Here is a 12447-nt window from a genome sequence, read left to right as displayed (position 1 = left end):
GTTCAGGGTCTGCACTTGGCCTTCTGACCCCACACTGGTGGGGGGTGTCACTCTGCAGCGGGTGGGTGAGGGTAGAAGCCTAGGCTCTGTGCTTGGGCTGTGCTGGCATCGGTGATGTGGGCCCACGGATTTCTCTGTGATGTTTGGCTGTGCGAGAGTGCTCACTATCTGGAGGTCGTCTTTTTTGCTAGGCTGCCCCTTCCTCATCCTTTGGCTGGGGAGAAGGCAGGCTTTGGAACATTTCTTGTCTGCATATCTTGCAGCTTCTGCAGCACCAAGTTGAGAATATATGAGGCAACAACAAAAACAAAAAAAGATCCCAGAGAACACATCTTTGTGACATTTCTCCACCCGGAGGTCCTTAGAAATTGTCTTCTCTCCCCCTTTCAGACTCTTCTAATAACTGTTGTATATACCTGGCTGGGTAGCTCAGTTGGTTAGAACATCATCCCAATATGACAAGGTTGTGGGTTCGATCCCCGGCCGGGGCACATACAAGAACAATCAATGAATGCATAAATAAGTAGAAAAACAAATTGATGTCTCTCCTTCTCTCTCCGGGCCCTTCCTCTCTCCCTCTAAAATCAATAAATTAAAAGTTATTGTGTCTAGAATGTTCATGACTTCTACTCCTCCTTATGTAAAGTCCTTAAATGTAATCTGACGCCAGGAGGACAATGTCCATCACAAGAAACACTCAGGGGACGACACGAGCCAGAGCAAGGGTATCCCTCCTGGGCTTTTGCTTCGCTCTTCCCGCAGCTTCTTGTTGGCGAGACTGGCCCATTTGCACCCTCGAGCCTCAGTTCAAACGCTGCCTCTGAGCTGAGCGGGGGCCTTCCCTGCCCCCTTCCCTAAAGCAGCTTCCATAGCTCTAAAGCCAATCTTTCTGCAGCCGCGCTCATCAAACCTGCAGAATCCGGCCGACTGATTCCCTGTTTACCATTGTCTCCCGCCCTGTGGACAAAGCTCCATGCTGTTTGTGGCCCTGTCCCCAGAGCCCAGTGGCACATGGACTCTCAGTAAATGTCAAACAGAGGAAAGACTTCAGGTCGTTGGCAATTACACCCTTACTGCAAACCGTGCGGCCACAGACAGCATTGGAGTTAAATTTGGTTTACATTCCTAACATTCTTTCTTTAGGATGAACCTCCTCAAATGGGATGACCGGGTCAAAGGACATGCAAATTGCCCTTCAGAGAGATTGTGCTCATTCACAGTCCTGCCGGGTCCCGGGAGCGTGCCGGCTCTTTGCACCTTTGTCTTGGGGCTTCAGGGCAGGAAAAAGCAAACTTTAAAATAACCTCTCCCTTATGTGTCCACATTCTAAACGAATATCTAAGATCCCATCATATTTTGCAGTTAAGGACCCCCCCCCCCCCCCCCCCCCCCCCCGCAGGTTAAGCAGCTTCCCCAAGGTCACACGTGGTAAACAGCAGAGCTGGGATCCTGACTCAGGCAGTTCTGCCTTGGACTCTGCTCTGGACCGTCAAGATGTACTTTTTTCTCTGTAGGTTCCTCAGTGATTCCTGGGCCCCGGGACGCCGAGAACTCCGGCTCCGGCTCCGCGGCTGAGGGCGGGCACAGCACACCCCGGCTGGGGTGCAGAGGTGCAGGGCCCTGGGTAGGGGGAGGGGCAGGGGCGCCCCTGCCTCCGGAGGAGCTCATCTGACACTGCGCTCTGCGAATCCCGAGTTCAGCCTTTGGAACTTTGCCCGCGTGAGTCTGAACTTTCGTGTGGGTCTGCCCTGAGGGGATGGGTGGGTAGAGGCGAACTCTGTCTGTGTCTTAAGAAACCCAAGCAGCGCCTTTCCTGTGGTGCCTGCTTACAGGCCACCTGCACCCTCAGAGGCCCAGCCTCCGCTGTCCCAGGTTCCAAACCCTGCGACTTCGGAGCTGATTGGTCCCAAATGCCTGCATCAGGCTCTTCCCTGCTGCGTCCAGGCTCAAGTTCAAGTTTTCACTCTGTTTTCTCAAAGAGATGCTTCTAATTTGATTGCATGAAAGGATCACCTCAGGGGCTTATTGAAAAGGCAGATCTCAGACAAGCTGGGAAATCCAAACACTGAAGGGGTATTCGATGTTAAGGATTTATTGTGGTATTTTAGACATGACCGTGGTATCGTATATAGAGTTGACCCTTGAACAATATGGGTCTGAATTATGTGGATCCATTTGTATGCAGTTTTTTTTTTTAAGTAAACACATAATACTGTAAATGTATTTTCTTCATGATTTCCTTAATAACATTACTTCATTTAGTCAAAAGTACCTTTATTTTCTTTTCACGTTCATTATTACTTTTCATTAGTTTCAGGTGTATAGCATAGTGGCTAGACAAAACATTTTCTTTAGCTTATTTTATTGTAAGAATATAGTGTATGCTACATATAACATACAAAATATGTGTTAATCAACTGTTTATGTTATCGGTAAGGCTTTATTTTAACAGTAGGCTGTTAGCAGTAACTTTCTGGGAGAGTTGAAAATTATATGCAGCCTTGGCCGGGTAGCTCAGCTGGTTAGAGTGTCGTCCCACTGCATCAAGGTTTTGGGTTCGATCCCCAGTCAGGGCACGTACAAGAATCAACAACTGAATGCATAAATAAATGGAACAACAAATCGATGTTTCTCTCTCTCTAGTTGATTAATTAATTAATTTTTAAAAGTTACCTGCAGATTGTCAGCTGCAGGGCGGGTGGCAGAAGAGAGAAGCAGACTGGGAGAGGGGTCATTGTGGGTTGTTTAATAGCCAACTGTGTGTGGGTGTGTGTACACATACGAGAAATAATCCTTGTCTTTTAGGGATATGTACTGAAATATTTCGAAAGCAATAATATGATGTAAGGCATTCGCTTCAAAATGCCCCGGGGCAGCTAGAAGCAGATAGATGATATAAAATTGAATAATTGTTGATGCTAAGTGGTCTGTACATCTTTATACCGTTCCCTGTCCTTTTGCAGCTACTTCAATTTTTCCATAATAAAGTAAAAACAAAACAAGCAAACCCAGAAAGCACCCCTCAGTCTGGGGTATGTTTTACAGATACCCCAAAGTGTACCCGTCTGCCCCACCTGGGGAAGCAGCTCTGTGAAGCTGGTGCACGCAGAACCCTGCAGAGAGCAGCACGGGCCCAGGGAAACACCTCTGATTGGCTCACTCCCCTGCTCTTTACTCCTCCTCCAAATAGCTGGGGAAGACACTGTCTTCGGTAAGATAAGAATTTTTGCCATCGGGTATTTATAAAGTTTTATCTGTCTATCCTGCTTTCAGAGTAAAGTGTTTTTGAAAATAATTGTTGATGGGGTGATGAGTGTGATTTTTTTCTTTTCCAAAACTACTTTTTAATGTGATGTCATCGTTAGCATGGAAAGGAGTGCTTTGCTGTGCTTAGTAGGTACATCAGCAGGCTGTCTCCGGGCCCTTCTGAGGCCTGAGAAACCTCTTCCGAGGCCCTGCACTCCAGGGTGGGGCGGGGGAGGGGGGGTGCGGGTAAGTCACTTTCCTTAGAATGACCGTCAGTGCTTCCTTGTCACCAGAGGGCACAGGTAGGGCGGGGTGGGGGGTGCGGTTTGAGCAGGTGACAGCAGGTTTATCCTCACTCAGACCTGTGTTGATACAACACGAGCGGCCTACTGGCGCTCTGGGCGAGCCTGGGTAGGAGAAGCACCTGGAGTGGCTGCCTCACTGTCACCCCAGGGAGGCCACCAGTGGAATCCCCAGCTGGCCTGGCCCCACCCGGCCTGGCCCCAGCAGGCAAAGGCTCCTCCCTCAGGGGTCGGTGCAAGGAGGTCCCTGGAGAGCTGCAGCCCCCCCACTGGCTCCAGCCCCCAGTCCAGGACCTGCTCAGAAGAAGCTGGGGTAGGAGGCGCTGCTTTGGGGTCTGCATGAAGCAACATCTTCTCTCTCTCTCTATGAAAACATTGCTTCATTCATCAGAGAGGGCAATATGAAAAGTTGATTTACTTTGTTGTCAAAAGGCAAAAATAGGGACCAGACCGTATATTCTGGAGGGAGGAGGTATTTAGGTTCCAGTGGATAAATTGGGGAACATTTCTGGAGCACAAGCTTTACGGTGGAGCTAGGCTGGCGATGGAGTGGAAAACATGCACATTTCTAACCTCACGGATTTTGCTGGCTAGTGGGCAGTACGAGCAGTAAACAAGTAGCTGCAGACGACTGATATTCTGGGGCACTAGAGGAGGGCGTGGTTCACTGGGGCTGCTGGGGGCGGGGCGTGTCAGGAAAGGCTGATGGAAGAAGAGATTCCCAGGGAAAGACAGGATTGCCTGGGAGGCAGGGGACAGGGGCTGGGGAGGAAGGGGTTGAGGTACTACTAAATCTAGGGGGGGGGGGGCATGGACAAAGGTCCTGAGGCAGGAGAGGCTTGGGGGGGGGGGGCGAAGTCCATGTGTCTGCAGAGCAGTGTGGGGAGCGCTGAAGCCAGAGGGGGGAGCAGAGGCCAGATGATGCCGCCCTTTGTGGGCCGGGTTAAGGGATTTACTCTCTTCCCTGTGGGAAAATGGGACAATGGAAGGATTAGTACAGGAGGGGTAAAGCCAGTGTCTGGCAAATAGTCGATATTCTATATGTTATAAAATGACAGGAGGAGAAGGGGCCCGCTCTCGAAGTGAGCTAGTTCTTCCAGAAGGCCGGGCTTTGGGGAAAACAATTTGGTTGGCAGCAGTGGTGCTCTCTCGTGGGTCTTTTTTTTTTTTTTAAACGTGAGTACTCTTTTTTTTTTTTTTTTTTAAGATTTTATTTATCTATTTTTAGAGAGGGAAGGGAGGGAGACAGAGAGAGAGAGAGAGAGAGAGAGAGAGAGAGAGGGAGAGAAACACCAGTGTGTGGTTGCTGGGGGTTATGGCCCGCAACCCAGGCATGTACTTTGCCTGGGAATCGAACCTGCGACACTTTGGTTCGCAGCCCGCGCTCAATCCACTGAGCTATGCCACCCAGGGCTTCTTGTAGGTCTTTGATGGAAATGGATTCCAGATAAATATCCTCGTTCCACATAGAGGATGTACAGATCTGTTTCTTTTTACCGACTGTGCAGGGCTCTGCTGTATCAGTGTAACCGTTCCCCTACTGAGGGACATCTAGGTTAGATCCCCGTGTTCTGTACAATGTTATGGACACTTCCTTGTGGACACACTGGGTCACGAATGTAATATAAACTTTTTTGTTGAATTTATTGGGGCGACATTGGTTAATAAAATTATAAAGGTGTCTGTCGGGCGTACAATTCTATGATGCATCATCTGTATATGGTATTGTGTGTTCACCACCCGAGTTCTATTTTTTTTTAAATCGGGAGTGGTTCCTGCTGGACTCTTTTTTCCCCCCACTGTTTGATTTAGTTCAGCTCAACAACAGTGTTCCCACCCCGAGGTTTTCACACGCTGGCTGCCTCCGGCGTCCTTGTCTCCTGCAGCCCGCGGCCGGCCGGGGCGGCATGGCGTCCGTGTTCCGCAGTGAGGAGATGTGCTTGTCGCAGCTGTTCCTGCAGGTGGAGGCTGCCTACTGCTGTGTGGCCGAGCTGGGCGAGCTGGGGCTGGTTCAGTTCAAGGACGTAAGTGCTGCCTTCTTCAGGGGCCGGAGGAGGGCGGAATGGGTGTGGACGTCCCTTTCCCCGTCCCTTCTCAGGAGCGAAGAGGTGGCGGGGAGAAGAGCCGGAGCTGGAATGGGGGCAGTGTCGTGGCTCCAGTCCCCCCACCAGGGTTCGAGGCATCACTGGGCGGGTGCCTTGCAAGCGTGTCCTCCCTCCTTCCACGTTTCGCCTGCGGGGATGTTTGGAGGCTCCACTGGGATCACCACCCGTTAGGTGCATCGTATTCTCTTTCCTGTCTCGCAACCTCAGAGCATTGGATGGACCCACTCGCATGTGGGTCGCCACACCTCATTCCGAGGAGAATGCCTCCTGACTTGTCTGTCCGAGGACAAAGTGTCCCGGAGTCACAGCCTCTAGCGTGACGTCCTGGGACTACTGCCCTGAGTGGGATGTCGGGGCATTATTTCCTGGGGGCACCCCAGATCCTCATCAAGCTGTTTTGAATCCAGTTGGGAACATTGGTCTCTACTCTTTACTTCCTCACCAAGGTCAAGGTCCAAATTAAGCTCCTGCCTGGAAGGATCATGTCTTTTTTTTTTCTCCAAGATTTTATTTATTTATTTTTAGAGAGGGAAGGGAGGGAGAAAGAGAAAGAGAGAAACATCAATGTGCGGTTGCTGGGGGCTGTGGCCTGCAACCCAGGCATGTGCCCTGGCTGGGAATCGAACCTGCAGTGCTTTGGTTTGCAGCCCGTGCTCAATCCACTGAGCTATGCCAGCCAGGGCTCCATGTCTTATTCTTTGTGTCCCTAGTTCCTAGCTCAGGACCTGACACGAGGCACTTCCACACTCACATTCACTGGGCTGAGCTGAGGGGTCACCAGCCCAAGGACGCCAGATTTTTGTTAATGGCCATGATACATTGCATGGAGCTGTGCAGTTTTCAAGGTTCCATTATATCCGTGACTCCATTGAGGATTTTCAGGCTCATGTGCACAATGCATGCAGCTGAAGTGAGGGAACCTTAACTGTGGGAGGGCTTTGTTTTTCTTAGAAGGCTAGCTAGGAAGGCCAGAGCGCAGGCATTTCCGGAGGGTCAAGTATAAGAACATTGAGGAGTGTTTTGCCCGTGATACCTGTCTCTGTATGGAAACAGCAGTCTCGAAGACGATTTCAGAGACATTCTCCAGTGTTAAAAACTATAATAAAACAACCAGTATGATGGCATCTGTTGCTACTAATGTGTGCCGTGTGCTGTTTTCCCGCCTCCAGTTAAATGTGAACGTGAACAGCTTCCAAAGGAAATTCGTGAATGAAGTCAGGAGGTGTGAGTCCATGGAGAGGATCCTCCGTAAGCCACACCTACGGCGGTCTCCCGGGGAACTGGCGGGGAGGGAGCTGGCCTGCAGGTCCTGATTGACAAGCAAATCCCTCGGGTGACACTTTCCAAGAGATCCTGGAGGCAGGGTGGGGTGGGGGAGGCTAGAGATTGGATCTGGGAGCTGCAGGGAGCAGGTCCCCGGGGCAATTCAGCAAGCTGAGGCAGCCAAAGCCACTGTCCTGCCTGACCCCCTTTCTTAGATGTGAGGATATATAATCACCTCGGGCTCTCTGGTGCTATTTCTTCACTCAGGCTTTCTGGAAGATGAGATAAAAAACGAGGTTGAGGTTCAGTTGCTGGAGAAGTACCCGCCGACGCCCCTCCCACGGGAAATGATTACCCTGGAGGTAGGTTCTTCCCCAGGAGGGAGCTCTGCTCTTCTCTCTGGATGCATCCCCAGGGAAGCTCACCCTGCTTTGGAGAATGGATTCCTTTGTGGGCATAAGATTCTTTTCTTTTTTAAAAGATTTTATTTCTTTATTTTCAGAGAGAGTGGAGGGAGAGAGAAAGAAAGGGAGAGAAATATCTATTGGTTGCCTCTTGCACACGTCTCACTGGGGAGCTGGTCTGCAACTCAGGCATATGCCCTGACTAGGAATCGAACCAGTGACCTTTTAGTTCGCAGGCCAGCACTCAATCCACTGAACCACACCAGGGTGATAAGATTCTTATAGGCAGCGAAGTCTTATCTATATGGTGCCAGTGAACAGGCCTCGTGCTGGCACAATGGGTCCTGCCGTCCCTCTGGGCCTCCCATCACCATGCGGTGCATGACGCCCCCAGGATTTCATCATCTTGTAACTGGAAGTTTGTACCTCTTGACCACCTCCACCCATGCTGCCCTCCCTCCTCACCCCCAGCCTCTGACAATCACGGGTCTGTTCTCCGTTCGGTTTCCTTATTTCGGAGTCCATGGCTAAGTGAGATCACAGAGGACCTGCCTTTCTCTGCCCGACACATTCTCACTCAGCATGAGGCCCTTGAGGTCCATCCTTGTTGTCGCAGATAGCAGGGCCTCCTTCTTTTTTGTGGCCGACTAGTACTCCTTTGTATCCAGACCCGGTGCCCTTTCTTTCTCCACTCACCTGTTGTTCCCACGTCTTGGCCACTGTAAATACTTCTGCAGTGACCAAGGGGACGTAGATATTCTTTTATTTGAGATAGTGATTTCATTTCCTTTAGATAGATGCCTGGAAGTGGGATTCCTGGATCCCGTGGGATGTTTCCTAGTTGTCTGGTGGCAAACAGCTGGTGAGCTCAGTCAAGGCTGAGGTCTCAGACTGGCTTCTGAGATCAAGTGTGAGAAGCTGGCAGTCTTCTTGAGCCAAGGACATGATTGATGGTTGGTGGGGCCCTCCCTCTTCTTTCCCCGCTCTATCCACTTTCCTTTATAAAGCACTGAGCTCCTGCCCTGCCCAAGGCACCTTAGAAACGAGACTTGGCGGGTCCTTTAGCAGCTTCTGGTGCAGATGGTGAAGTGGGTGGGGGGGGGGGGAGGCAGTGGGAGAAGATGTCAAAAAAAGATGGCACGGCCAGATTGTGGAAGGCCCTTTTGATCTGATCTTGATGTTTTCTTCTTTTAAGGGAGAGTTTTTAATTTTTTTAACCCTCACCCAGGGAGATTTTTTCATTGCCTGTTTTTAGAAAGAGAGAAAGGGAGAGAGAGAAACATTGATGTGAGAAAGAGACATGGATTAGTTGCCTCCCATACATGCCTCGACTGGGATCAAACCCGTAACCTGGGTGCTGTGACCGGGAATGGAACCCACGACCTTCCGCTGTACGGAACAATGCTCCAACCAACCGAGCCACCCGGCCAGGGCAAAACTGGAGTTTTTAACCCTCAGAGGAGGAAGGACTCCCTAAGGGAGGCTGGCAGGTAGAGGAAAGCCTTGCTCAGGCTAGCCTTTTCTCTGGCTCAGTTTACCTTTCTTTTCTTTTAAGGTAACTTAAAAGTCTTGGGATGCTTGTAATCACCAGTAGTCTACACCTAGGTACTCTAACAGAGATTTGAGGCTGGCCACTCCTATAGAAATCATCTTGGATCTCTCTTGTCATATTAAAATCTGGATATATTGGGAGAAAGCTTTGAACCAAAAAGCAGTGACTAGAATCTCCACAGAATCATCTCCAATGTCAGTCTTATCACTGGTCTCCTAACACCGGCCCTGATGATTGACAGCTCGCCTGCCACCCTCATCTCCCTCACCCCACACCCGCCCCCTTCCCACCCAGACCTGCGCTGGGAACTGGGAGACGTCACTCTGGCTGGCGCTTTCACCCTCTTCTTACGCCCGAGTCTGGGCAGAAGTTTGCTAGGTTTCCCAGCTTTCTTCTCACCATCCCTGTCTCGCCTGCCTCCTGCCACTGGCCACCTGTCCGTCACGGGATTGCCACTGCCTCGCTCAAGAGTGTAGGACGGTTCCCTCCTCTCCCGTCAGGTCCCACTCAGAGCCTGCTCTCCCGGCTCTGTTCTGCCGCTGAAGTCCTGCACTTGGCTGGGGCTGGTTTTTCTTGATTCATTTCTCAGCTCCAAGCTGGTGTTCACGCTGGACTCATACCCCAAGGCTAGAGAGCTCCTCCCTCAAATCTGACCGCCCTCCAGACTCAGCTTAGCTCTACGAAGCCTTCTCCGGCTGCGCCAAGGCACGTGAATTCCAACTTTCTCGGAGATCCTGGGCTCCTGGTCAGTATTACATTTTCGTGATTTATCGTCTGCTTTAGTGGTTCTCAAGCTTCCTGATCTCAGGTGCCTCTAGGCTCTTGACCATTATTGAGGATCCCAAAAGGCTTTCTTTATGGGGGTTATATTTATTAATATTGACTGCATTAACAACTAAAACTAAAAAAAGCAAAATATTTACTAATTCATTGAAAAAGAGCATCTCGTCACATGTTAACATTTTAAACACGAAAAATAATTATTTCCCAGACAAAAACACTTTAGTGAGAAGCACCAGGTGCGTGACCGGATGGAACCCTGGCCTCTCTCATCTACTCTGTGTTGAGTCTGTTGCGGTGTGTTGTTCTTGCTGATGTGTGTGAAGGTAATTCAGCCTTACACAGATGCGTAGTTAAGAAAGGGAGGAGCATTGAATAACCTTTCCAGATAATTGTGGAAGGTCGTCTTTGATACTACACTGAAACCTGACAAGCACGGAGACTTTCTTGCTTTTGGCAACCAGGGAACACACGTGTTTGTTCCAAGTGGAGTTTCAGGTAGTTCCTTGAAAAGTCAGTTCATCCGAGTGAGTTTGGGGTTGGCTGCTGACAGGTTTCGGAGTGCCGCTCTCACACACATTCGTAGGGGTGCTCAGTGAGGCCAGGGGGCGCGGCAGGGGGGTGATGGTGCCAGCCCTCTGTCCTCAGTATTTTCCCACTGGACATTGTCTGTTGTAAAGCTGAAACTAAAACAACGTGAGCTGATGAGAGTGTGGATTGAATGATTGATGGATTGATTGGTTCAACTGATCTGACCATTCCTTCTCCAACACTCTTGGAAAGGAGAAAGCCAGTAAGATTGCACGGAGACTTTCGGCCCCTGTCTTGTAGAATCTCTGAAGAGGCTTCCTGGCGGTCCCAGAGGAAGTGTTCCTTCAGAAAACAAACCCGTCCACAAATCCGTCCTCTCAGCACAAACCGCCCTACCTGCTCTCTGTGCAGGCTTTGTTCCCATCAGCCACGCTTTCATGTCACTACGTATCCGTCATATACCTCATCGTTTCCTACTTTTTGCATTTGCTGTCCTATTGCACACCACTTCTTAGGCAGTGCAGAGTTCTCCAGAATATTCTGAAGGGCAGCATTGTTTTTAACGGGATCATTGAGTGGGCAGAGCAAAAACGCTGAGAAGTGAGAACCTGGTGTTTCCCCTGATGTCGTGCCGTTGTGGCCAGCGCTCAGAACTCAGGGAAGGGCCGGTCTCTGAGCGGGAGGAAGCAGTGGGTGCAGCTGAGGCCGCCTGACCAGTGTGCAGGCTCCTTTAGCAGTTCTCTGCACTTACGTTCGAGATTTTGCAAAATAGTCGTTACATATTCAGATTTGTCTGATACTAACATGCTGTTGGGGGAAGTGTACTAACATTGCATGGATATATTTTATTGTTTATTTTTTTAAAAATCTATTTGGTAGCCCTGGCTGGCGTAGCTCAGTGGATTGAGCACAGGCTGCGAACCAAAGTGTCGCAGGTTCGATTCCCAGCCAGGGTACATGCCTGGGTTGCAGGCCACAGCCCCCAGCAACCACACATTGATGTTTCTCTCTCTCTCTATCTCCCTCCCTTCCCTCTCTAAAAATAAATAAAATCTTTAAAAAAATCTATTTGGTAACATTGTCTTTTAGATAGATTAAAGAAAGTCTAGCATGATAATCTCTGTCTTTGACCTCCATCCATTTTCATTTATTGGGATTACTGATTTGCTGGCTTTCTGATAAACCATTTCTTTTGTTTTATTTTTTCCTCTCTCCTCTTCTGCCTTTCTGTAATACCCTTCAACACTGCCCCCCTCCCCTTGGTTTAAAAGCTATAGATCGCCCTGGCTGTTGTGGCTCAGTGGATTAAGCACCAGCCTGTGAGCTGAAAGGTCACTGGTTTGACTCCCGGTCAGGGCACATGCCTGGGTTGTGGGCTGGGTCCCTGGTTGGGGGCATGAGAGAGGCAACTAATCGATGTGTCTCTTGTACACTGATGTTTCTCTCCCTCTTTCCCCTCTTTCTGAAAGTAAATAAATAAAATATTAAAAAAAAGAAAAAGTGAAAAACACTACGGATCAGAGTTACGTTTAACTTCTCAAGATACATTCTGAATAAGTGTTTCCTGTAAAGTCTGCTGCTGGTTCAATGACCATTCCTTCGTGGGTAGCCTGTAAGGTCTGTCTTTGTTCTATAGTTTCACTATAAAGTGTTTTTTTTAAGTGTAGGTAATTACTATTTTTATCTTTTAATTTTCTAAATATTTTATTTACTTTTAGAGAGGAAAGGGAGGGAGAAAGAGAGAGAGAGAAACATCAATGTGCGGTTGCTGGGGGCCATGGCCTGCAACCCAGGAATGTGCCCTGACTGGGAATCGAACCTGTGACAGTTTGGTTCGCAGCCCTTGCTCAAGCCACTGAGCTACGCCAGCCAGGGCACTATAAAGTGTTTAAATATGGATTTATTCATAGTTGTTGTCATTAAATATTGCACTGATAAAGTAGAATTTTTAGAAAAAAGCGTGTAAGGGGTAGGAAGGCGATCCAGCAAACTCCACCTGTGTAAGAGGAAGATGAACACAGTGGTGCTCTGAATGCTCTGTGTGTGCCCCTCCCCTCCACTCCCCTCCCCTCCCCTCCCCCCTTGCAGATCATCACTGCCCTGAATCCATTTAGTCTTCTAAATAGCTTACGGGTTAGCTTTGCTAAATTTACTTTTTTTAAAGCTAAATTTACTTAGCTTTTTAAATTTTACATAAATGAAGCCCTACGGTGTGTGCAGCTTGCTATTTTCTTTCATCATTTTGCTTTTTAAGACATCATGTC

At 49.2% G+C, this 12447-nt stretch overlaps 1 protein-coding gene and 1 long non-coding RNA gene across 2 annotated transcripts in view; both read left to right on the top strand.

Annotated features, from left to right (window-relative positions):
* Window positions 1–1674: 1674 nt before the first annotated feature.
* LOC118497199 lies at window positions 1675–4100 on the top strand. Its single transcript, XR_004899731.1, has 2 exons — window positions 1675–1719; window positions 3375–4100. It is a non-coding gene; the product is annotated as an uncharacterized LOC118497199 (long non-coding RNA).
* A 1330-nt stretch (window positions 4101–5430) lies between these two features.
* Window positions 5431–12447, top strand: part of ATP6V0A4 (ATPase H+ transporting V0 subunit a4) — a 45670-nt gene continuing 38653 nt past the window's right edge. The window contains 3 exon segments of the mRNA XM_028526172.2: window positions 5431–5572; window positions 6823–6901; window positions 7184–7278. Of these exon segments, the coding sequence (XP_028381973.1) occupies window positions 5456–5572; window positions 6823–6901; window positions 7184–7278 (291 nt within the window). The 5' untranslated portion in view covers window positions 5431–5455.

Source organism: Phyllostomus discolor, chromosome 10, assembly GCF_004126475.2.
Source record: "Phyllostomus discolor isolate MPI-MPIP mPhyDis1 chromosome 10, mPhyDis1.pri.v3, whole genome shotgun sequence".
NCBI lineage: Eukaryota > Metazoa > Chordata > Mammalia > Chiroptera > Phyllostomidae > Phyllostomus > Phyllostomus discolor.
Note: the sequence above shows the minus strand (reverse complement) of the source record. Positions and strands in the feature narration are given on the sequence as shown.